Here is a 25,911-nt window from a genome sequence, read left to right on the forward strand (position 1 = left end):
TCTCTGTATAAGGTTCATGTTTAATTAAAAAAGTTTCACTAACTCAAAATATGACTTTTATTTCTGAGAGAGCTTCATAATTCACCTGTTGCTTGAGGACAACTTTAAACAGAACGTTATCATTTTTTCTTGCAGGATGTAATGCCATGCAGTGTTGTAAATAGGTTCCACAGAATAATTTGATTTTGTTATACAGCAAAGATAATTTGGTGATATTTGTTTTAAAACTGTTCCAGTGACTAGCTGTTATGTACAAATTTTGAATTTATTTCTACCATTTATTACTCTTGCAGAAGAGCAAAATGTTGAACTACATAAAATGTGAGATTTAAGTTTCTTGTAATGATGACTGTGAAAAGTATATTAATTTTGGAAGTGAAGCCACACAGTCTGGTGGATATTCACCATTATTTCAGAAGAATGTGCTATCTAAATTTTCAGGGTCAAATCACAATAAGGGAACTCTAACCTATGTATCTGGTCACGTTGCTCCTCAATTGTGGGCAAGTCAATGACTGCAAATAGCCTCTGCTCTCCACCTCGACCAAAAATACCACCAGGAATCTTGCGCAGAAATTTCTTGAGCACAGATGCAATAGTGTGGACTGAGAAATTGTCCAAGTTAACAAGACGGCCTGCCTGTAGGAAATGGATTAGCTTCTTCATGTTTCCCTGATGACCAGGTGCTCGGAACACATCTTTTTTGAATGGAGCTTCTTTGTTGAGCTTCAGGATCAAAACCTAATTACAATATAAAACAAGGTACAGTATGTAAAATGCAGACAGTCTAAGCAAAACATATTCATTGACCTCCATCACTAACACTTCCAGTCTCCTCATTATCTGCCAATTAGTTTGTCTTTCCTTGTAATACTACACTATGTACTTTTTGTGTCTGAAATTATTAGAAGTGTCATCCTTATTAGAAAATTCAACCTGTATTCCCATTCTGAGATCCTCGCTTTATTATACCACACTGTCCAGCTTTTCCATCTGCAAGTATCCTATATTAACCACTTTGGGTTCACCCAAATGCCAGGGGCACGAGGATTCCAGAGAGTTCATGAAGCATTTTGACCAAAATCAATATTATACAAATATATTACATGAAACTATTTTTACAATAGCTCAGCAACAACCGTTCTGTGATCAAGCAAGGCTAACACTGAAGTGGTTGACAACACTATACTCAAATGGGCAACCAAGCCATAAGAGATAATTTGCGGCAGAAAATATACAGACTGTTGTACAAGTCATCAAGTTATGACACTTCACCACTTCTTAAGAAAATTTAGTAATTGTCCATTCATATACACATTATGTTACTATATTTTGCAAGGTGAAGATTGCAAAGTCATTAGCTTGATCTTGGGGAACGCAGCAGCATAGTTGGTTGAGGCACTATGCTACAAGCCGGAAGGTTTTGGGTTCGATTCCTGGATTTTTCAATTTGCCTAATCCTTCCTGCCGCACTATGACCCTGGGGTCAACTCAGCCTCTAACAGAAGTGAGTACCATGAATCTNTCTTCGGGGGGGGGGGGCAGCCAGCGCGTAAATCTGACAGCCTTACTGCCATCTGTGAGCCAATTGTCTACACAAAATGTGGGAGCCTCGATGTCTCACAAAGCTATGGGCCTTCATCGCCTGTTAGAGGGATAGCTTTACCTTTTTTTTTTATTGCCTCGATTTTACATTACACTTAGCACAAATGTCTGATGACGTGGTGGGGACCTGTAATCCTTCACTAACTGAATGATTGCAGCCATCCAGACTACTTACCAACAGTGGACCAGGAATGTCATTCTTGCAGACCTCATCCAAGGGAATGCCAAATTTGACTCTGAAAATATGTACATTTACAAATACTAAACAAACATTTTGCAGATACAGATAATGGTCAGAGTTTAAAACAGTTATACATGAGCTGAAATTATGTTTTCTTAAACTTCACTATTAACTTACTGTCTGAAAGGGTCTGGTTCAGGTTCAGTCAATAACAATTACACTGTTTGTTAGAGTCAGCAACAAGAAAACCTTATCCAGCCAAAACATCAGTTTTATTCAAATTGCAAATAGATGCAAGATTTCATTAAGTTTTGAATTATCAGTCCAACAAAGCTCAAGTTTCTGGTTGGATCGTCATTTTTCATAATTAAATTCAATAATCCAAAGCATTATAAGTGTATTTGACACATTACAGAATGTTTCTGAGCACAAAAAAAAAATCATAAATTTGTACATAACGTAAGCAAAAAACTTAAAAACTGACATCATCATAAATTGGAACAAATGCCATGACTTTAAGAGTTGGGATGGTTCAGCTTGTATACTGACTATGCTATGGAAATTTTTCTCTTCTCAATAACATCCACACAAACACTGGAGCCCACCCAAACTCCTAAACAATTGATATCAGGGGCTGTTTCAGAAGGGGCATGAAGCTGGACTCACTGACCTCCATCTAATGCCACAGTTAAGAATGTTACAGCTACACCTCCACTCCCCTGTATGTCTTAATGACATAGTGCTTAACTAATTAAGTACAGAAACAACTTTATCTTATACACAAATTTCTGAACCAAAACATAATCATGTATTTCTTTCAAATCACCAATTAGCTGGCACATTTAGGCCTGTAATACATTACATATCCGTCTACCACACTAGCAGCAGTACCTTTTACCTCCCTCTTAATTTTGTTGTGAAATGTAATTTTGATTTGCTACTGTTGTTTCCAGAACTTTACCACATTTTGGAAGGATTTATTAATTGAGATTCTGCATACAACAGTAAACAGCTACTTTTCTGATACAGTATAATCTATCTGGTTACTAGCAGAACTGCTTATTTAGTCAGTCTGTGCATCATATTTTATTCTGCCATTTGTGGTCAGCCTGGTCACCTGTTCCAGAGCCTGCTCTGTGTTGAAATAAAGCTTTACCAGTACAATACTCCATTTCACTCACAAAAGGAACCTGTATTAATCACATTATCGGAAGAACTGAACATCTGTTAATTGCTGGTATTTCAGGTATTTAAGATGCTTCCTACATGGCAGTACCAGTACATAATGGTTTGACTTGTGTAAGTGGGTTTCACTTAGATGTGGTGTATCTGCTGTAGGCAGTGCCAAGTTAAAGGCCAAAAAAGAGTGTAAGTGAAGGTGCAGCACACGGATGTGAGGCCAATAATCAAGGTTCACATGTTGTTTGAAATAACCTGGCAGTGTAACATCATCCCACAGAAACAAATTAAATTAAATTAATTCCTTGCAATAGCCATTTACTCAATAGTACATAATTATCTGAGCCAACGGTTCCTAAATCACTGTGTGTTAATATTTTCAAGCTGCACAAATTCACTTTTGGAAACAGCTTCACAATACAGCAATTACCTAGTGATTTCTGATTTCAGAGATTACTTATTTACAACATAAATCATTCCAACATATCTAAGTACCTAATGCGACAATGTGTTTAACTTATGATTACTAATCCTAATACAGAATTAGTCACCTTGTTGTGACCATGTGTTCTCTTTCATAATTCTATATATGAAATTTCAAAGTTGACAGCCTACTCTTGTTCCAATTTATGATTTTGTTTGTCTAATGTTCAATTCGTGCATTATCAGCATTACAAACAAAAGGAGAAACACTATAAAAGGCTGCATGTCTTACTTTTCCAGCCGCCGAGGATAAGGAACTGGGGGATGGCCGCAAGAAGTGACCACATTGCTGAAAGTTGCAGCCCTGCGGTGCATCCTCTCGGCCCAACTGGTCATCCTACAGCGGCAGCAACAAGCCACCCGACCCCCCACCACACTGACTACACGCCTGAAATACAAAAATGTAGCATGTGAAAATTCTCATATGTCTATGGAATGAAATGTCTGAGGCAAAAATATGTTATTAAATACGTACAACACATTGCAGCCTTGCAATCCAAACACTTACCACGGTCGTTGGGCACAATCTCCTACGACCAGTTATAATATAAAACATATCAACTTTGCGTGCTGAAACTGTGTCAAAAATTGCTCAATTGATAATGAAAAACTTGAACAACATATGTAAAAGACCAGTACACTACCTACCTCCAATATTCATTTCTAGATTCAGTGAAGAACAATAAAATACATTACAATCATGTTCTAATCAACTGACTGTTATAATTTAAACAAATAAGAACACAAAGTCATCTCAATTTACTAAATAACCACACCTCTCCCTTCATATTTCAAATAAAAATCAATATGGCTTCCGATGTTACTGCAACTAGTGGTAGCCTTGCTAACTACAACAAGAACAAACGACGTACACAATGCAAAGGTCAATAGCATGGATCGTTGACCTGTTTCGACCGCTTCGACCCTCTCTGCTGCTACAGTTACGGTGTTTCGCGTAGTTCGTTGGTTAGGGTTGGCTTGTGTGCTGGGTGAGTAGAATGCATGGGACTACAGCGTACGTTTCTGTGCTTATGCTGAAAATTACCCCATTGATTGTTTACTCTCATACACGAGCATTTTCAATATTACGGGCCCAGCCTGCACGTAATATGTGACAACGCAAGTATCGTTGCTTGAAATTGAGCAGTTCAGGACGAAGTGGAAGGAGCATTCATGGTGTAGCAAGAATCAACGGCAACTCAACTGAAACATGCTTCATTGAACCTTTCTGGTAGTTCGCACTGAACTGATTCCAGATTGCCAAATTTGTTGGTGCTTGAAATGTTACCCGACTGGGATGGCCTATTGTTCTCTTGGTGTTTGGACCGAGAACAGTTTTACAAAATGAATGTCTAATCTTTCCAATAGTCGGCGGGAGGGAAGACAAATTGACCAAATGTAGTGACCATGGAAGAAAATAATATTTAGGTTTGGCATATTCGTTTTTTCAGTAATTTAAATAGTATACAATTCTTTTAAACAGTCTTTACAGCAGATGAGTAGCATATACATTTAGTAGCAGCATTATGTAGAAGAATCGTCTGGCGCAAATAACGTTGGAGAAACAGGAGGCAGCCGCCATAAACGTTTCATCGTCCTTCAAAAATGTATAGTATAAAGACATGTTTCTTGATTGATACATCAACTTAAGTAAAACTGATCAGGATTAAGTCACTGATGATTTTGTATCTATCCTGAACTGAGAACAGAAACAAAGGTAACAACAATAAAGGAACTTCAGTCTCAAACTATAAATTTCAGAACTAGTACATAGACAACACATACTTACAACCTGCTGGTATTGGTCTTGGTGTGTTCTGGCAGGAGTGAACACAGAATTCGAGTATCGGGAACAATAAGAGTGAATGACCCACCCCCCACTCAAGTTTACACTGTTATCACCAAAACTAGGGATTCAGTACTTCCTGAAACCTTTGTTTTAATATTCTGACTGCTTCCCTCATCACCTTTCACTGTGTCCACATGAAACCATTACAGAGCAAGGCTGAATCACTGGTAGAAAACTTGATTACCATGATATGTAGGGCCAGTAATCATAACCCCCCCCCACCAACAAAATAAAACACCAACATGCATGCCACCTTCACATTCAGGGGGCTCCAGGTTCAAAGCTTCAATAAAGGTCAACCACTTCTGCCACAAGTTTGCAAAAAGTCTCTATTCACACAGTTCTTAGATTTTGAAATACTGTCTTTTCTGTCCAAAACAAGGGAGAGGTACAGAGTGGTTTAAAGGTATCATGTACCACCAGCTTAAGAAGTATACCTGTGAATACAGCACATGCAAAAAAAAAAAAAAAAATGTGGCTGGCTAGGAATAAATCATGATGATGAAAGTGCTAGAAAATTTTTTTAATATTATATGAAATTTGCCATATATGTAACATTAACATACCGACAATGCTTTATCTCATTGAAGTGCTCATTATAGGCCATACTAGACATATCACGGTTCCACTGTTCAGTTTGCAAATATTTCCCCACATGGCATCCAAATGGCTTTAGTCCTAGTTGAATACAATTCAAATAATTCCCTGCAGTCTGTGACTTGCTCCAGGCTATTAAAACACGGAAGTGTGTCCACCCAAGTACGTTTAAAATTGGCACTGGAAGCCCATTCAATGTATTTAGCTTTTGTTGCTGTAATTCCTGGTGCCCATAAGGCAGCTACTTCTTGGTGGTTTACTAATGTGTTTAACAGAGTGTTACTGTCCCCTGTAAGTACATTCACCACTCCAGCTGCGAAGTCTGAGGACTGAACCACCTATACCAGAAAACAGAAAATATTTGGCTGAATTATTTTTAATAAAATTACATATGATGTACTGTTCTCAAATTAAAAGAAAGCAAAGTCATTAACCAAGGCTCATCTGTGTGTACCGTGCAAGCTGAAAACAATGGCACAATTTTTTACTCTTACACAGCTGTCCTCGATACAGTTACACTTAATGTATCCCTAAATGATCAGAATGGTAAAGGTTGACCAGTTCCAACTACCATTTGCCTCACCTTCTCTCCACTGGAGGATAACAGCAGTTGTGATATTACAAGGGACTGAAATGGGGTAGGATGAAGTATGATGTCATTCTGCGTCTCTTTTTCTTTTTTAGCTTGACTAGTTTAAGACTGATGGGCCCAATCCATTCTCGACATGAGCATTAAGGGAACATTTACAATGCTCCTTCCAAGAACTGAACCTTGTCTGATCAGTCTATAGACCTTGACTTTGCTAACAGCTGTAATATATTTACTATACTAGGCACTGTACTTGGACAATAATATAAATCAACAAAAAGTATACCTCACAAAATTCCAGTGCAGGAGTAGGATACACACTGTCTGCAACTACAACAACCACATTTCCATAGCATACAGCAGGTGCAAACAGTGAGATAAAACCAAGAAGTGCCCACGGCCCAGGTGGTGACTGTATTGGTGTCTGGACGATTCCAATGACACCCAGTGGCTCACGTCTCACATTCACAAGTACACTGCTGTTTGGGCTGTCACCTGCTGCCAGTTGTTTCTTGTCACAGATAGCTGCCCAGTGAAAAAGTAAGCTCAGACAAGTATCCACCTCTTTAGATGCATCTTCTTCATCAGTCTTGCCATACAAGACTGTCAAATTGCTGTAACAAATAATTCAGATACAATGTTCCATAAACAGTAGTGACAAAGATGCAGATATCCTTGTAAACACTCTTTATGCTAAATAGAATAGTTCCAAAAATAAATTGTAATGCCTACTTTCCTTAAATAGTTACCAACTGTACACACAGTATAGAATAATTTAAAAAGTAATAATCGTACTAGTTAGTGATACACGTCTGTGCATAATTATTTTTAACAAGGATTTTGGGTACTTTGAAACTATCAGGTATAACCTTAAGTTTTAATGCCATCACCAAAATCCTAATTTTCAATACATAAGAAGATATATCGCACACGATATGTAAATATGTGATCTGTAATCACAGAAAATTTCACATGGTTTCTCACTTATCAGTGTCAAACAGCATTACACATTTCATATTCCTTTTATAAAGTTTTAAGATTCAGTATTCAGACTTAATAAAACTCAATAAGAATGATACTTCTTATCACAGTGATCAATGGTATAAACAGTAGCAGGAGTGTTGTTACCAAAGACAATATTTTGAATGCAAATGTGTAGAAGAGCTTCCTAGCGCCAACAAGTTCAATGTCTGATTCCAATCTCAGAATGTTCTGAAGCTATGATGCATTTCCAAACCTGATGAAATCATCACGTCTGGACTGTAGTTTCTCTGCTGCATTATATATAATCTGTGAACGACAATGTGCCCCAAGGTTCCACCATGCTGGTTGTGCTTTGACTGCAGCATCCACTGCATTACGTACATCCTTCCTGCAAGATCGTAGTAAACTAAGGAAAGGCTGTGACTAATGTTCTAATTAACATATTGTAATTGAGGGAGGACCTGCTAGCTTGAAGGTACAGGATAGGCATTCTGTGCAGAAGGTCTCAGGTTTCAGACTAGCCAAATCCTATTCCCTCATCTCTAATGAAGTCAAAAGATTTTAAGTATGCTGGGAATACTAGGTCTCCATTATGGTTCAGACCCCATGTTAAGCTGCACATCCCTTCTGCCAGACATCATTTTCACTATCATCATATCATAAACGACAGAATGGCATCAATTAAGTTCTCCCATCTGCTAAAATATGGATATCTACTTCATGACAGGTAGGCAGACGCTTGACAGCTATGGACAAAACCCAGAGGCATAAGAATAAGGAAATGAAAAATGTTATAGTTTATACACCCATATTCTGAGTGCATTCATGCAAACATACTTAAATGACCTTGTGAAAAGCCTTATGGGGAAATTAATAAAGATATGCCACTTTGCTGTCATATATTACAACTGTCTATGTTGTGAACAGTTCAACAGAAACCACTGTCGAACATGAAATTTTTGAGATCAAGTTTATTAACAAGACTAATGTGCATCCATATAGTGGTACTTTAAAAACTATACAGCTAATTTATAGCATGCAGCTGACAAAATTAAACAACTCTTGGTATTAACAGAGAAAACATTGTGGACTGTGGAATGATGGGTCCAAACATGATCACTTTTAATAACCTAAAATTAGGAGTCTGAAAATATGACAATTACCAGGTTATGGGTCCAATAATATTTTATTATGATTTTTAATTACCTACTTCCATCTGCAACAATAGCATATACTTTTCCAGCTCCATCCAAGACTACACGTGATGAATTTCCATCTGAGCGCTTATAAGATCCACCATAGTACAGTTTATAGGTGTGGTCTACTAAAGGAACTGGACCATTTTTGGACAGCTGGCTCACTGAAGGTGGACAACAGGCTGACACATCAGGTGTCAATCCAAATGATTCATATTCAACAGAATCTGCAGTCATGTTGAACCTCACACCTTTATACTGCATGTATTCTAACAGACCTGAAGTATAAACATGTCAAATTATCTCTCTCACCAGCCGTTAATATAATGCATGTAGTAAAAATGGATAACTATAGAACTATGGGCAACAGACCAGAAGCACCTAATATCATGTAATAGTACGTTATTATCCAAGCTTCAAATTCAAAAGTCCAGCTTTGAATATCACACTGAAAAGCAACTGTCCTAACCTTGCTTTATAATTCTTTCCTGTGCTTCCACAATTCAATACTGGAATTACGCCTTAATGCAATGACCTGAACATCAGAACAAGACCCCTACAGCACACTGAGAACCGAGCTGGTAAAGCAGCCGTCGCCCTCGAGAGAGCAACGCATCCAACAACTCCTCATGCTCAAGATGGGTGACCACAAGCCATCCCACTTTCTGAGGCACCTCTGGAGCCTCACCCCAGACATGCCAGTTAACTTCCTCTGCGTAATCTGGTGCAGATGGCTACCCCACCAACATACAGATCATTCTCGCCAGCCATCCTGAGGACGATTTAGACACAGTGGCCCGCTATGTGGACCGCATCTTTGAGGTCATGCACCAGCAGGTGCTCATGAGCACTGTGCCACTCCCTGACGGCAACACACTTCTGCAACATATCAATGATCTCTCCTGTCAGGCGGCTTCACTCAGGACTGAGCGTGCACACCTTCGCTCCAGCTCCAAAAACTGCTGCCCGAGCAGCAGATCCCCCTCTGCTGGTACCATCACTGCTGTGGAGCCTGGCCACAAAAGTGTACTCAGCCCTGTGCCTACCACTAGCAGGGAAACTAAGACAGTGGACATCAACGGCGGCACATGTCTGCACTACAACCACAGGCTGCCTCTTCATAATTTCAGGGTCACCAGTGTGGGATTCTTGATGCTTGAAGTAACAACCACATATTAAACTTCTATACAAATATTTACTGTTGCAATAATGAACATAAGGACAAGCTTCTTTCAATGACTAAAACACAGTCTGTTGTGCCTTCATGGCACTTTGAACCATGAAAATTCCTCTGCTTCTGTACTGTCTTCTTGTGTCCTCTCACATTGTATCTTCCTCCTGTTATATCTCTGGTTGGCCCACGCTATGTAGCTTAGGTGCTGAAGAGATAGTAATCACTGTCTTCTACAGTTCCGTTACTGTGTCGTACCAATCTGTTTCCATGGAGGCCTGATTACATAGTTGTTGTGTAGCAGCGGATGTTTCCTAGACTGACTGACGACTAGCATGTCAGAAGTCTGCATCTTTATACATTGTCACTAATGGCGCACAAACCAATGGATGTTGGAGTTGCTGTGGTTTGCACTGATCAGCTAGCACTTGATTCAATATGGTTGGCTCCTCTACTGCTATCTAAATCAGCATCATGCTCCCCATTTGACGCTATAAGCCCCATGAAATCAGTGAAGTGTTATTGCAGAAACCAAGATTCAAGACTGGAAATGGTCTCCCCATATATAACTGGCTGGTCCATGAATGAATTTCTTCTTCCATGGTATAAAAGTCCATTGGAAGCCTTGAACACGTTAATAATGCTTTTCCATTGATCCCTAACCAGAGTCTTTTCCTTCCACACGTTGATCCAAGAATGTGTGGATCTTGTTCAATACTGTCCCCTTCTTCTTCTAGTGCCTGCTGGTTTGAAAAATGTTAGTTTTCTGCTTGGATGTATTTTCTTTGTTCTGATAAGGTTGTCCCAGCACCTCAGTCTTCCAGCTTTCACTACTTCAACTACATCTCATCTGTTGTAATTTAGAATTGTATCTGATTCACCACAGGCCATTTTCATTAATGGGACCCTAAACTTTTAATCACCTTTAGTTAGTACACAGCATTCACTGCCATATGCATGTGAGCAAAGGTTGCACATTCATTTCATATGCAGTAGTTTGCATTAGGTGTTGATGCTCAGGTAATATGACCTTACATGAATTTTGAATATTTTATGGTATTGAAAAGGAACATTCTGTTATATGTCTCTTTGTAGACGGTTTGTAGCTGATAACTTCTCTATTTTGTTATTTAACAAGCCTATATCAGGTTACAAAGTTATGCAATACAAAATGAAAGGAAGATTGTGCACAATGAATTTGGAAAAATAAGGGATAACTTACGATGAATATTCGGAAAGTAGCCTCCAGTGAGCTGTTAACAAGAAAGCAATAAGAAAAAATTTTATTATATACAAAAAAGTACATACATACGTAAGGTACTTCTCAACATTGTCACCAATGGAATTGAAGCACTTGTATTGGGGAGTAAGTTGTATGCCTGTGTCAAAGAAGTCTGCCACTTGTGAGCCCAACCATGTTGACACCGTCCATCAACTCATTACTATTGTTGAAGCACTGATTGCAACCAGTTCTTCAGGTAGGTATGAGTAAACCAGGCGGTAGTCGCTTGGAGCGAAACCAGGGCTGTAAGGAGGGTGGTCAAACAACACCCAGTTAAAATACTCCAGCGGTGCTCAAGTGTGAGCAGCTGTATGTGAATGTGCACTGCCATGGAGGACCATACAGCTGATGTCAGCATTCCATGCCTTTTGTTCTGAATGCCCCTTTGCAGGTTTCTGGTGTTTTGTAATACAAAATGTGGGTGAGCTTACAGGCATACAAAAATGTATTCCCTGACATGACAAGTGCCTCAGTTCTGGTGGTGACTACAATGAAAAGTAGATTAAGTATATATGTATTTTTTATATATAATTTTCTTTTCTCATTGCTTATTTTGTTAACAGCTCACCGGAAGTTACTTTCTGCATAGCCCTTGTATTTTAAGATATTCTTCTGCAGACAATCAGAAAAGATATAAATCTTGATCAAGATCAGTCTGCTTTACCGGTTCTCACGGTCTCTCCGCTTGCAGATTTCTTATATATTTTTCTTCTACCCTGAAGATGGAGGCGATACGTTCCTCCGAAACGTCGGTTAATTTGACGCACTTGATTAATGGAATGAGTAATGAATGAACGTCTTAATGGAAATTTTATTTTATTTTAGTCCATGATAAATCTTGATAAATTTCTTGATCATTGTTTAATGTGTATTATAAGTATTATAAGTTTACCTCATTTAATTGCAATATTACTGTATTATTGTATAGATATTATGTATTCTAACTTGACTTGTTCCATATCCTATGGTGTCTCACCTGTACTGGATTTACGGAAGGTAAATAAATTCAATTCAATTCAATACCACATATACACGGTGCCAAATCCCAGAAGACTGCTTTCTTCATAGTCACCGCCGTGAAAGCCTCAAATCCTACAATCTTGATCAAGGTTACCTTTACGTCTTGCAAACCTATCCCCCACCTTCCAAAATGAATGAATCCAATCAATCATGCCATTCATCCCATGAGGAACATTCTGCTGCAACTCCCAATATTAAGATGCTTATCAGAAAGACAGCCTACAGGATAAAACGGAGGCTTGGAATTCTCCGTATTTGAAAACATATGCTATAATGTACATGAAGGTATAAAAACATCTGCACTATATCTGACCAGAAATGAAATCCAGTACTTTTCAAAACAAGAGTCCAGACATTTTTACCTTAAGATGATGAGATCATTATATAAAAATTACAAAACAAAATACTGAATAAGATATACAGTTGAAGACCCATCTTGAGACTTGCAAAGAATGCATGAAGAATAAAGCACTATGTAGTAGATAGGTCTGTCTCTGCCCTCCCTTCACCCTGCAAGTGTCAAGTTCCAAGTCCTCAACTGTAACTGTTATACCTTGCTTGCCCCCCACAACTCCAATTCCACTTTGTTTCCAACCACCAAATGGTACCCCTGCATCTACAGATCCATGACTATTTATCCAAACAGTTCCAACCTGCACAACAAAGAAAATGTTCCACAGACTCAGCACTTCAATTTTATCAGACAGATATCTCGTACCATTAACAACAAACAAATCAACAGTAGAATAGTACCTCATTAATTCAAACTGCAGATTAACTATAAATACACAACTAACACACTCTCAGGTGATCAGCTGTGTCAATGTTGAGTTAAAAACTATCAGTGACATGGTTGATTGTCCAAGAAGATTTTGGCACATTTATTTGCTGTGAAAGCTTGAATTGTCCAAGTTTTATGTCTGTTAAATGGTAAAACGAGTCTGGCAGATGAACTGTGGGCAGACAGACAGGCAGCAGGAATTCCCCATTGCATCTTTACTTAATGTACATGAATAACATTAAAAAAAAAAGAATTCATTACCTGGAGTTGATAAGCCACTTCTACAGCAAGAGAGGCATTCTCTGTCCAAACTGAAGCAGCCATACCATAACGAGAGTTATTGGCAAGTGTGACAGCTTCTTTTGCCGTCCTGAATGGCACCACTGCTACCAAAGGTATTTGGCCATCATTGTCAATGACACGATTGCTGTCTGCAAGACCACCAATTACAAGAGTTGGCAGAAAGAAGTTTTCAGAAGAAAGACCTGGTGGTATCTGTGCCTGATATATCTACAAGAGAATTATATATTCATATAAGAAACAAGTAAGCTAAAAAGGAACTGTTAAGACAATAAATTTCAATATCTCAAAAAGATCAACACCATTAAAGAAATGACACACTATTTAGCATGCATTTTAAAATTATATATTCTGGAAGGAAATCTTATCACCTTCAATAATTACAAATATGGTATATCATATTTATATGTTTTTACAATATACCTCTAAGCCATTCTTCTTAGCTACTGCGGTTGCAGCAGCTAAATCTGCAATAATATCTTTAGTTAGTGGTGATCCAACATCTGCCAAGTGGTCAAATGCTTCTCCCACACGCAGCTGATCAATACGGCTACGCAATCTGGACACAAAATTGTCCCAAATGGACTCCTGGACAAATAACCGACCCACACACCACGGAACCTGAAAATGAGGAAGCCGTTATTAGCAACTCTTCATCGATTCATATTTGAGAACTCCTCAATATATTTTATAACATATTACTGACAATAAAAAGACAGTCCAAACATACTTGAGGATCATATTTATGTCCTACCTTGTGAAAAGCTGAAAACTAACTGGTGTATAAGTAGATACATACCTTCAACATTAAAATATTTTAGAACAATGTTAAATTATGTATTACTTCTTTGGTACAACTTCATGATATTCAGAATCAAATTCCAGATTTTCCATTTCTAAGGCCTCAAAAGTGCATGTTTCTATAAACTTTCTGGTTCAAGTTTCACCAGAGATGACGACTGCATATGTTCAAATCTGGGATGTTAACAATAAAGCTCTAGATTACAAGGTTAGTCACCATGTGTTCATCCCAGCATGCAAGTTATTTCTGCAGCCCATGAATATTCCATTACTTTACAAATAATACACAATGACTGCATACATATCTACACATACAAAGCCTGGTCAAAAATTCAAGACTAAAATATGTGAAAACCCAAGGCAATAAACTTTTGTAGATGGGAGGTTAAACCACTTCAGAGAAGCTCCTTCAGCACATGTATGCTTGTTCTAGCGTTCCTGTCATTGCTCTAACCACCTCTTAAACTCGGTTTTTGGAATTTTTACACCTGCTCCACCGCAGTGTGTTCCATTGTGCCCATGTAATCAAATCCTCTGCCTTCATATCACCATTTTTCAAGTTTAGGGAACAGAAAAAATTACAGGGAATCGTACTTGGTGAAATGGAAAAGAGTTATAGGGGGTCATATCTGGTAAACTGTAAGGCTGTCTCACTTGTGGAATAGTGTGTTTAAACAGAAATGACGGCGAATAGTGTGACCCTATGGAACACACTCATGTTGCTTAACACCCTGGTAACTAAAGATGATCCTGACTTCTTTAGCCATTTCAATAACAGTCAAGCTTTTGTTTATTTTGCTATCAATCATACACATAGAGTTCTACTTGCTGCCTTATTACTTTCAACTGACATTTGTCACTTTTTAAAGTGGGAACCACACAAAATCTCATGATTGGCTAATTCCATTTTTAAATACAGTTTGCATATTTCCTCTCATAGTTTGTATATGGCTCTATATCTGTCAGGCGTATTTGTAGCCTAGACTGGATTGACAGAATTTTACAATGAAATAAATAAACAAACAATGACAACTTTAACTCTGACTGTATACCTAAGAGCGACTGAAAAATAACGAATAATGATGAAAGGAAATGACTGTTACCTATCCTGGAATTTGGCTGGAAAGACTCAGAGAAACTATGAAAAACCTGTCAGTACTGCTGCTGTCCCGGCTGAGATTCAAACAGCACCTTCTGAACACAAGTCAGAAGCACTGATGCTCGAGTCAACGTGCCATCAATTGCTATGTTTCCTTCACTATCTTACTAATCTTGTTGCAAAATGAACAGCTCACTGCTCTTGGACTGTTAAATCAACATGTGACATGGCACCCTGTCTAAATGATGACTATTCATACCTGAAGCAATGGCCTATGCTGAAACACACCTGGAAATATAGTAATTCCAGGGCACATTCATTGCAGCAACATCCTTAGTGTTGTTTATCTGAGATATTAATTAAGCTTTGATAATTTTTAATCAGACATTGTACAATATACTACCTGACCCTGATTGAACCATGCTGCATCAACTGCCCCTTCCACAGCTGAATCCAGATCAGCAGAATCAAACACTATCATCGAAGATTTTCCACCACTCAATACTGCAACCAGATACCAAATGCTTGAGAGTCAATGTTTATCTTTAATACTATATACAGGGTGAATTGTATAGAACTGGCCCGATGAATTTGTTAATAATTCTGCAAGTGATGCATATAACTGCTCACAATTACGACATAATAATCCGTTGGGAGTGCTAAGTCGAATGGTGTGCGCATGATCTGGCAAGTGGCAGCCCTTATGCTGCAAGGTCAAGGACAATCCTGAAACGTGTCTGCAGTGCGCAGGCGACAGTCATGGAGTACACTGTTGAACAGCGAGTGTTTCTAGTGCCTACTTGAAAACGGCGGACACTTTCAACACCTGCTCTGATCACGGCACACAATCCAAGATAAGATATGTGTAAATTACTTTAATATCTGTATGGTATATTTTATATTACAGCTCATTTCATCAGGCCGGTTCTATACAAATCACCCTATACTTCTTACATATATAGATTTATGTGCCATGTGCATGTTTCTCTCCCCTTTGGCCATTGACACACACTTGCAAGAACCCCCCATAAAAATGCAAATGCTCTGTATTCATTAGTAGAATGTAGTTAAATATTCCTTCTCTCATATAAAACCAGAGCAATTAATATACACTAGACTTGGTTTGTAAATTAGACAGTTCTGAAAAAAGGGAGCAATTAAGAAATCCAAAGCTGACATTCAAAAATGGGTATCATTTGATCTACTTTTATCTGTGCATGTTCTACTCACATAAGGTGAGGTGCATACCCAGACCAGCGGTCTGTTTGCGTATAAGTCGCCCAACACCTGTTAAACCAGAGAACATCAATTTAGATATTTGACTGTGTGTGACTAAGAGCTTCCCGACATCTGATCCACCAGGCAACACATTGATCACTCCAGGAGGCAACCTGCAATTACAAATATGTAACCATACATATAATTCATGCAAAGGCAATATAATTAATGCAGTAAGGTGCATCATATATATTTTTCTCCCTCCTTATCACTGTTTCTGCCAAATACTTCAGTCTTACCAATTTTTATAACGATCAAAATTTCCAGTAAACACATATGCTGTACCAATGAACATATTAAAATCTAGTAGGTGTAGAAATTCAAAACAAAGTAATTTATTTTTGTCAGGGCTCACTGCACCCAAACCTAATATTGAAGGCAGTGCCAGGGGTCCCTTACTGCTTGTTTACAAGATCCCCCTCCCTATGAAGGGACTAATACGCCAACTTGTTCACTCACCTTTTACTGTCTGCCCTAATGAAATAGCAATCCTGAATTTTTTAAAAGCTAACACTGGGTCAACACAACTGCAAAATGTCAAACAGGAACTCGTTTGTGCTTTGTGGAGGCATCTGTCATGATTTTTTGTCTTATTACCTGAAAGTGGATATTGAGTTCTTTGAGGTAGTACCTCAGAATCTGTTAAAATAAAATAAATTCTTAATCAACCTTGAATGTCCCAACCCAGTATCTGAACTGGGCACCTTTCAAATGAAGTCATTGGTATGTCACCATTTATTTATAAATTGGCTTAAAACAAGCACATAAAATATGAGATCTGCAAAAATCAATTTGTATGAACATGTCTGAAGACTTCTATCTTCTGGGATTCATTCATTCATTCATCAGTAATCTGTCAGATGACAGGTCCACAGTCTCTTCCAAAACAGTTCGTCCACTTAATGCGATCTAGAGCTTTCTCCTTCAAATGAGAATATCCTCTTCTGTCCCCAAGGTCATCCAGCATCTTCTTACGTCTTCTTCCTCGTCTTCTGGGTACTTCTATCCGTCCCTCTATCTTTCCTTCAATAACTTCTTTTAGAAGGCAGTTACAGCGTAAGATATGACCAATCTAATTAGCCTTCCATTTTCTTATTTTGTGTAGGATATTCCTCTGCTCACTGACTCTAAATAACACGTCTTCATTTCTCACATAATTGGTCCAACTGATCTTCTCCATCCTTCTCCAACACCACATTTTGAAGCTTTCCAGATGTTTCTGATCTACTGCCCTAAGTCTTCTGGGATATAGTGTCATGTAATCTGCTGAAAGCCAACTCATATTTCAGAGGAATATGTTACGGCCCCCCTCATCAGGGTCGAAGCAAACAGGTTCTGTCTGCTATCTGCTTCATGCTAGTATCTTGCTTGGCTTGTTCTTCAACCCTGAAGATAGACGTGACATGTTCCTCCAAAATGTCAGTTGACTCTCAATGGACTATACAGTGTTATATCCCAAAAGGCAGAGCTCTTCATAACTACTGATGTAAGAACCTCAAATCCTGCAAACTCTGCTCTTATGCGTGTATATAGGAACATGTATCTTTTTTTGTACATTTCCCTAGTCCCCTTGTGTGAATAATGGGACAGCACTCCCTCCAAACTCCCTGACCCATCATTCAGCCCACATTCTCATTCATCGCCACATAACAGTAGTTCATACAGCATTGTGAAATCATCTCCGTGCCATACATCCCAGTGCACAGAATTATTATATTTCATCATCCTGTTGCACTGAGGCGCTATCCTTATTATTAAAGCAACTGTCAACAATGAAACAACATTTTTTAAAATATAAAAGACATCTAAAATATGTTTCTCACTAAAAGTGCGACTTTAATACTTTACGATGTTGTTAAAATCATAAAATGTCAGTAAGACACTAAAAGTATAACTTATAAACTGAAAGTGATCATCAAATTATTAAAATGTCTCTAGTTTTACATATGCTTCTTCAGTTTAAATATGTTTTGGCCACACATGGGCCATCAGAAGGCAATTTTCTATTTTGTTTGCGGGGAGACCACTGCACTGTTCACTTGTCTATCATCATTGTGTCTTATTTTATGATTTTAACAACATCGTTAAGTACTAAAGTTGCACTTCTATTGAGAAACATATTTTAGATGTCTTTTATATTGAAAAAAACATTGTTGCATTATTGATTGGTGCTTTAATAATAAAGATAATGCCAGTGTATAGAAGTTGTATATGCTGGGATATATGACATGTAGGTATATTTTTTTTACCTCTAAAAGGTCCAAAAATATGCAGTGTATCTTATATCCATATACATTATATTACATCTTGCATGTCAAGAAATGCAGTAAATACTGTAACAAACCAAACAGAAATACTTCTTTATCTGTGTCCATGACCGAAGGGCCCCTAACAATACATTTCAAAAACAAAGAAGTGAAAGTTTCTAATTTCTGAACCTAAGATGTGATGTAATACTTTTATTACATCCCACTGTCCCTGCAAAAGAGCCAGGCATTTTTTTCTTTTAATCTGCAAGTATTCACATTAAAAGCTGCTGCTACTGAAACACTGCCTTCAGTATTAAATATTCTCATTTCTTGGCACTACTACAGACAGCAGTTGTAAAACAGTGAACATATCAGATGAGGAAGATCAAATATGCAGTTTACTTTACCATTTATTTAATCAAATTAGACACTCTCTACATACAATAGTGGAGAGCTGGGACAGTGCAACTGGTATAGTGACCATCTATAAGCTGGATGTCTGAGGGGCCAGATTTCAAGTCCCAGCAGGAGCAAGATTTTCCTTCTCTCCATGTTGTCCAGGCTGGTTCTGGAGCCCACCTAGCCTCCTATCCAAGAGGTAACAGGGCCTCTTTCCCTGGAGGCAAAGTGGCCAAACCTTGAAGCTGATCACTCACCTCCAACTAGTGCTGAGGTCAAGAATATGTGGATCCATACACTCCCTCTTACGTACGTCTTAATGGAGTAGTGCCTAATTAGTTAAGCACAGGCACAACTTTTTAACTATTACAATTAACAGAGTTACATTCTAGTAAATAAATAGAATAATGTTGCATTTTAGCCAATCTATTTTTCTTTACACTGGCTAGAGATAATGAGGGTTCTTCCAGTGCTAGAGGCAGAGACATGTAATATCTAATGGAAATTTCATTTCAAAAGAAAATACGTAAACTTACATGATATGACCTACCCGGCCTGTGAAGCAATGTTAGCAAACAGCAATGCTGGCAATGGTGAACGCTTAGGTGGCTTGAGACAGACAGTATTTCCGCCAGCTAGGGCTGGACCCACAATCTGGGCCAATGTAATGAGAGAAGATAAACCAGACATTACACCAATTACAACACCCATAGGTTTCCAGTCTCTCAGTTCAGATGAAGATGACAGCTGAGCCCAGCCAGCATAATGATATAAGTAGCGAACTAGTGCAGGCACATCAAACTCTCTTGGGTCACGACTCTGCACTCCACGATTTAGCGACTCCATCTGTGCCAGAAGAGCAGCATGCTTCTGTATATGACGTGCCAAACTGTAGACAAATTATACTAACAGAAGAAGCTATAATGTGAAATGGTATTCAGTAGAACTATTCACCAGTGGTATGATGTGTTTTAGGTTATAGCTTTCAATATTGCTCATAATATTAGCCCAAGAATTTACAATATGTCACTATACCAAATTTCACACATTAAGCTACAATTCATCAATTAAACGTCTATGTATTAAGTCCATCAATAATGCAACAATCATTAAAACAGTCACCATTCAACACCAACACGACATGTTTTGGCCATAGACGGCTATCCTCAGGTGTTTCGTTGCATTTAAACTATTACACTGCTTTGATGTGCGCTAAAATTGTGCTAAAATTTCGCATATTGCAGATTGCAGACACAGCTGCTGAAACAAACTGTTGGGAATACATGCATCACATAGCTTTTAAACAAGTGGATGACGCCCCTTATGAGGTGGAATAGGATTTTATGAAAGATTTTAGTAGAAAAATCTTAATGAATTTTAAGTAATTGTTTATGTTATTTTAAGTGGACTGTAATGTGCAATTTTAGCACGCATCACAGCAGTGTAACAGTTTAGATGCAGCGAAACACCTGAGGATGGCCATCTATGGCTGAAACATGTCGTGTTGGTGTTAAATGGTGAATATTTTAATGATTGTTGCATTATTGTCAGACTTAATACATAATTCTTACATACATCTTAATTAAAGATGTGAACAGGATGCTGAAATACAGCACTACGATTCATCAGTCATCAACATCAAACAGAAATATTTAATCTTGCTATCACGTCAATTTTATAAAAAAAGAAAATTACTGTGCATACTCCCTAACAAGGTTCTGATGAAGGAGATGCAAATTATTTCATGAAGACGAAATCATCCTGCATGGGGGAAACACATCTGCCTTTATTACAGTCTTCTGGAATGTGATGCTGTGTTGTGTGGTACAGAGATACCAACATTTCAGAGGAATGTGATGCCTCCATCTACAACATATATGAAATTTCTCAAATATGTTGGTACTCATCAACCAGACTACATGTAGACTACATGTAGAAGACCATCATCTTAGAATTTGCTACTGTGAGAACTTCAAACAGTTCCTTGGAGAAAGACATCACATCATGGAAGACCATAATCCTAACACTCAATTCCATCAGAACCTCAAATTGTATACATTTGTCACATTTCAACCTGCCATAATGAGGACTTAGTAAACATTTACAACAGAGACGGATGTAGCACCAAAGGTGATGAAGCAATCAAAATCTTTACTTGAAAAATTAGTTATTATTTTATGTATCTACTTGCCCCTGAATACAGCCTACCTGTATATGAGACAAGCCCTCTTGTGTCCACCCAGATTGTTCCACAAGTCAGCTGCTTTGATGGAAGAATTAACTGCTGCATTGACGTCATCTTCCAAACTAATCCCTACTTTGGCTATAACTTGTTCTGTGCAAGGCTTGCATACTTCAAATTCTGAGGATGAAGTCTCTTTAAAGGTTCCATCAATAAATGGCCCTAACTTCCTGTCCTTTAACCATGCCTGCAATTAAAAATAAAATTTCAAGTTATCGTATATAAATGTGGTCTCAATAAATCAGTTAAGTGAAAATATTTTCCAGCTGCAGAATTTCTTTTGTATCAGCATCAATGTTTGCTTGAAAATAACTGAAGTATTTCTCTTTGGTATATTCACAAACTGTTCATTCATTTCAGCAAAAGTGCATGTGAAACATCTGTAACTTCTCAAACCATGCTACTGGTTGGCACAAGAAATGACAAACTGGTATTTCTGGATCTGTGACTGCAGCCTGCAATTAACTTTCTCAAGTGATACAGTGTATTACTGCAGTGGTGCATACATGTGATCCAGCTAGCTGTGTGCTGCATTTCATTCATTACTGAAGTCCCAAATTAAAGGTTAACAGAAGTCAGTAAACAGTAATTCACCTTTTATTTATTATATTATATTTAAGCATCCTGTTGCACTCCATATGATAAATGATATAAACTCCGTCTCAAGTGCAAACAATATATTCTGTGTCTTTGATTTCGCTCCCTACACTACATGTTTCGGCCTCAGACGGCCATCATCAGGTGTATAACACTCACGTCGCTGTCACACTGCACCCAGTTCAAAATTTAACATCTAAAACACTCTCCCTGTCATTATCAACTTCTACTTCGTTGATAGCTTTGCACACGTAGTAAAGAATAGCAGCGGCACGCACACAGAAAGACTACACAGGATAACACCTATACAGTGTGGAAACAAGAACTAGCCGCTGCAGCACTTCAAACACAGGGCGAATAACCCTAACAATTTTAAAATTTTAAAATTTGGACAAGAATTTAAAGGTTTAAAATTAGAACTAAAGATTTTATTATGGTGCTATTACAATAAAGTCAAAATTAATGTGTGTGAAGTAATCTACGGGTGGACAGCTATCAACGAAGTAGAAGTTGATAATGACAGGGAGAGTGTTTTAGATGTTAAATTTTGAACTGGGTGCAGTGTGACAGCGACGTGAGTGTTATACACCTGATGATGGCCGTCTGAGGCCGAAACATGTAGTGTAGGGAGCGAGATCAAAGACACAGAATATATTGTTTGCACTTGAGACGGAGTTTATATCATTTATTATTTATTATATTCTGTGGGACATAAGATATATCCTAAATTTTGACATACAGGCTTACAGATTTAATAAATAATTTTACAATGAATTTTATTATTTTGTAAATTTCTTTTAGAATTGTTGGTGGTTTCATGCAATTTTCTGGAAACTTTTCAAAAGTTAGGACTTATAACGAAGCCTGTAACTGTAACTGTGGAGAACCTGAAGTGGATGATACATGAGTAAACCTAAGAGAGTGGGGAGGAAAGGTTTTGACAGCAAGAAAAGGAAGAAGTTGCATACCATTTCAAAATTTTTTCTAAATAGAAAATTAATGCTGAAATGTATGTTAATTTTTACTGATATATTAAATGTGTAACAAAAATTTGCTGCTATAAAACTGAATGCTTTAAGATAACTGTTAACAAACACACGAAATGACGATTCATGTACATGCAAGTATACAAAGCACAAACCTTGGCAAGACTGGAACTATCAGATACAGGTCCATATTCCATACTTTTAAATATTTCTGCGATTACACTGACTTTTGAAGAATTCATAGTGCCAGCCATAGCAAAGCAAACCACTGAAATCAAAGAAAACAATAATATAATATTATTCAGTCATTTGCATATTTGAAGATAGGTATTTTTTGTGGGATATTTAACAATGTTGGTACTAGCTATAATATGTAGTGTCAAATGGCAGGATGACAGATGAAATGAAAGGGTTTGGAAGGAAATGGTCATAGTTGAATTGAGGCACTATCCTAGAATCTGCCTGGAGAGACCAAGGAAAGCCATGAAAGACCAGAGTCAGGATAGCCAGTGTCCCAGCCAAGATTTGAACCAAGAACCTCCTGAATACAACTCTTGGGAGTTAAGGTTAAGCCAACCTATTTGATGGGAGGCAGAAGATTAATGGTTGAAACACAGCATGAAATGTTTATCATGACATGAACACGTGTGTTCTTCTGAACTCGATTACAGAAGTGAGATCTTTTAATGAGGAAAATCAAAACCACAAAAGCATAACTGAGTTGTGATTCTGCATAATTCAATGTAGTTTATATCAACTGACTTTTTAAGACAATCTCATGGCATGAAATCCTGAAAGCTACTGTCACTAATACCTGAAGCAACTTCATTTCCATATATACAGCACATCCTTCACTATGCTACAAGCCGGAAGGTCACAGGGTTGAATCCTGAAGAGATGGATTTTTTTCAATTCACCTAATCCTTCCAGCCACACTATGGCCCTGGAGTCAACTCAGCCTCCAACAGAAATGAGTACCAGGAATATTCTTTGGGGTAAAGGGCAGCTGACATGTAAGGCTGACCTCACCGCCATCTATGAGGTGACTGTCTAGAAAATGTGGGAACCTCAACATCTCACAACCTATGTGCCTCCAAGGCCTGTTACAGGGATAGCTTTACTTATACTTTTACAGCACATCCTTCATAAAATATGAATGTCCATCTTGCCTCTTTTTGTCTGCAGAATGCTTACTTCCTTGAGAACTAATGATGAAACTCCAAACCAAAACTAAAATCAAACGTGTAATAAAAAAGGCACAGGTGCAAGGAGTTATTTTATAACACAGAAAAATATACAACAGAAATGTGCATGTAAGAAGTGTCTGTTGGGTTCATTGAAGGCAATTTTATGTTTTTCCTTGTACATTTTCAGAACGTAGGAGTAATGCAAAAAAACTCAATTCTCATGATGGGCCTTACAGTTATTCCGTACCAATTTAATTTGAGAAGCAAAGTGTCATGATTAATGCAGTCAAAAGCTAGATCACAGAAGATTCTGCCTACTAGTAATTTTTTATCAAGGGCACCTAATGATTTCATTACTTAGCTTACTGTCTCTTTTCCGACGTGATGAGACCTCATTTTTTTATTGCTAGTGGGCTGGGACTAAGTCTCTTGTACTGCGGCCACTTCTGGCCTATTGTACCAGCCCCAGATGATAGGTGAGGGTGACTGTGGAGCAATTGGTGGAATGAAGATTGGCAGGGGAAACCAAAGTACTTGGAGAAAACCTGCCCCAGCGCCACTTTGTCCACGACAAATCCCACTTGACCAGACCTAGGATCGAACCACGGCCACCGCGCTGGAAATCCAGCGATTAACCTCATGAACCCATTTCCCTTTTTTGAGTTCCAATTGCGCAGAATTCTCGTTGTGATGCAAGTAACATGTGTCTGTACATACAGTCCAATTGTGCGTGTTTAAGTTTATCTCTTCTTGTAGCAGTTCAATAATTATTTTGATGCTGATTTGAATTCTATTAAGGTCTGCTTAAATTCTATTTTAAATGTATCCAACAACCCACGTTACTTCGCTTGTTTCACTACTACTAGTGATGAAAATTGGAGTGTCATCACGGTCATCACCACTACATACTGTAACATCCACCATACTGGCCTGGTCAGTACGGTCAGTACTTTGCATCAGGTCACGACCGCTTCCTTCTATTCCCTTTCCAGTTCATTATTCCCTACCATGTAATCACTCGACCGTATACAGTATGAGTTACTAAATGCATCATTGAATAAACTATAACAAATAAACAAACAAAAATCTTCGCATCACACATCAACTTTTGTTTCTTGCTGACAAGTAATTAAACCAGCATTAGGGGAGTTTTTGGCGGAACCCCTGGGTGCGTCTTGAATAACCGAATTCTCTCGCCAACATCTTCCAACAGTTACTTCTACTCTAAATCTGAATTAGAATACCTACTAATAAACACTCAAATACCGAATACCTTTAGGCTGTACTGATGAATTTAGTATTTAAATCATCTGGAACATCTGGAATAACCTAACTCACTCAGTCCTTGCGCAACACATCCTTATCACCAAGCCACTGAATGTTATCAGATCAGACCGGACCGGACGGACCGGACGGCCCAGAACGTTTAGGTTCACATTAGTATCATTAAGGTAATCGATACCAGAGATACAAGCCACCCATTGGTATGAGGTTTGTCAGTTTTTCTGACATGTTGGTATGTTAAACCTTCAAATAGCGTTAGCAATAAATACAATACAACACAACACAACACAAATCCGAGTTTGGCTTCAAACACATGGAAGCATGGAATGTATGTAGAGGACAACGGTATAACACACCCTAGTAATAAGTACCCGATAATTGAAAAAACTGGAAACGTAACACTCTGTCTGCTGTGTCTGAAGCAGTCTGCAGGTTATCAGGGGCTACTGAACGGATATGAGTGAAGTGATCGAAGCGATATTGAACCCAGTTCAGAAAAAGAAAAAAAACAACGGAGTAAGAACCTCTGCAGCACAAGAGATGTGACTGCAAAATTATCTGTTGCTATTCAT

The 25,911-nt window shown here is 38.1% G+C and overlaps 2 protein-coding genes across 5 annotated transcripts in view; both read right to left on the reverse strand.

Annotated features, from left to right (window-relative positions):
* LOC111869776 overlaps positions 1-4,253 on the reverse strand; it is a 32,552-nt gene extending 28,299 nt beyond the window's left edge. For both annotated transcript variants that reach the window (XR_002843730.2, XM_023861531.2), the window contains exons 1-4: positions 4,097-4,253; positions 3,681-3,836; positions 1,781-1,841; positions 470-741 (exon numbers count right to left, since the gene is read on the reverse strand). Coding sequence is in view for 1 of the 2 variants with exons in the window: in XM_023861531.2 (XP_023717299.1) it covers positions 470-741; positions 1,781-1,841; positions 3,681-3,784 (437 nt within the window). In the remaining variant the exon portion in view is untranslated. The remainder of the gene's footprint in view (positions 1-469; positions 742-1,780; positions 1,842-3,680; positions 3,837-4,096) is intronic.
* Positions 4,254-5,778: 1,525 nt separating this feature from the next.
* On the reverse strand, positions 5,779-25,911 carry LOC111869767 (aldehyde dehydrogenase family 16 member A1). 3 transcript variants are annotated; one of them, XM_033753553.1, is made up of 13 exons: positions 25,696-25,911; positions 23,024-23,136; positions 21,252-21,472; positions 19,594-19,932; positions 16,348-16,508; positions 15,521-15,621; positions 13,641-13,838; positions 13,179-13,427; positions 12,690-12,789; positions 8,674-8,941; positions 7,721-7,873; positions 6,770-7,097; positions 5,779-6,232 (listed from the first exon to the last, which is right to left on the reverse strand). In XM_033753553.1, exons 2-13 carry the CDS (start codon positions 23,120-23,122, stop codon positions 5,930-5,932), a joined length of 2,520 nt encoding a protein of 839 aa, XP_033609444.1. In that variant the 5' UTR covers positions 23,123-23,136; positions 25,696-25,911; the 3' UTR covers positions 5,779-5,929. The 3 variants fall into 3 exon arrangements, with proteins under 3 accessions (XP_033609444.1, XP_033609443.1, XP_033609445.1); XM_033753552.1 differs by having other exon boundaries at positions 25,329-25,911; XM_033753554.1 differs by having other exon boundaries at positions 5,781-6,232; positions 7,721-7,855; positions 25,329-25,909.

This window comes from Cryptotermes secundus, unplaced genomic scaffold, assembly GCF_002891405.2.
Source record: "Cryptotermes secundus unplaced genomic scaffold, Csec_1.0 scaffold93, whole genome shotgun sequence".
NCBI lineage: Eukaryota > Metazoa > Arthropoda > Insecta > Blattodea > Kalotermitidae > Cryptotermes > Cryptotermes secundus.

Coding starts and splice junctions, on each gene's coding strand:
- LOC111869767 (XM_033753553.1), bottom strand. CDS start 23,122: ATGGCTGGCACTATGAATTCTTCAAAAGTCAGTGTAATCGCAGAAATA. Junction 19,933..21,251: donor AGGGCTTGTCTCATATACAG/GTAGGCTGTATT, acceptor ATTTGTCTACAG/TTTGGCACGTCATATACAGA. Junction 7,098..7,720: donor AGACGTGATGATTTCATCAG/GTTTGGAAATGC, acceptor TATTTGTTACAG/CAATTTGACAGTCTTGTATG.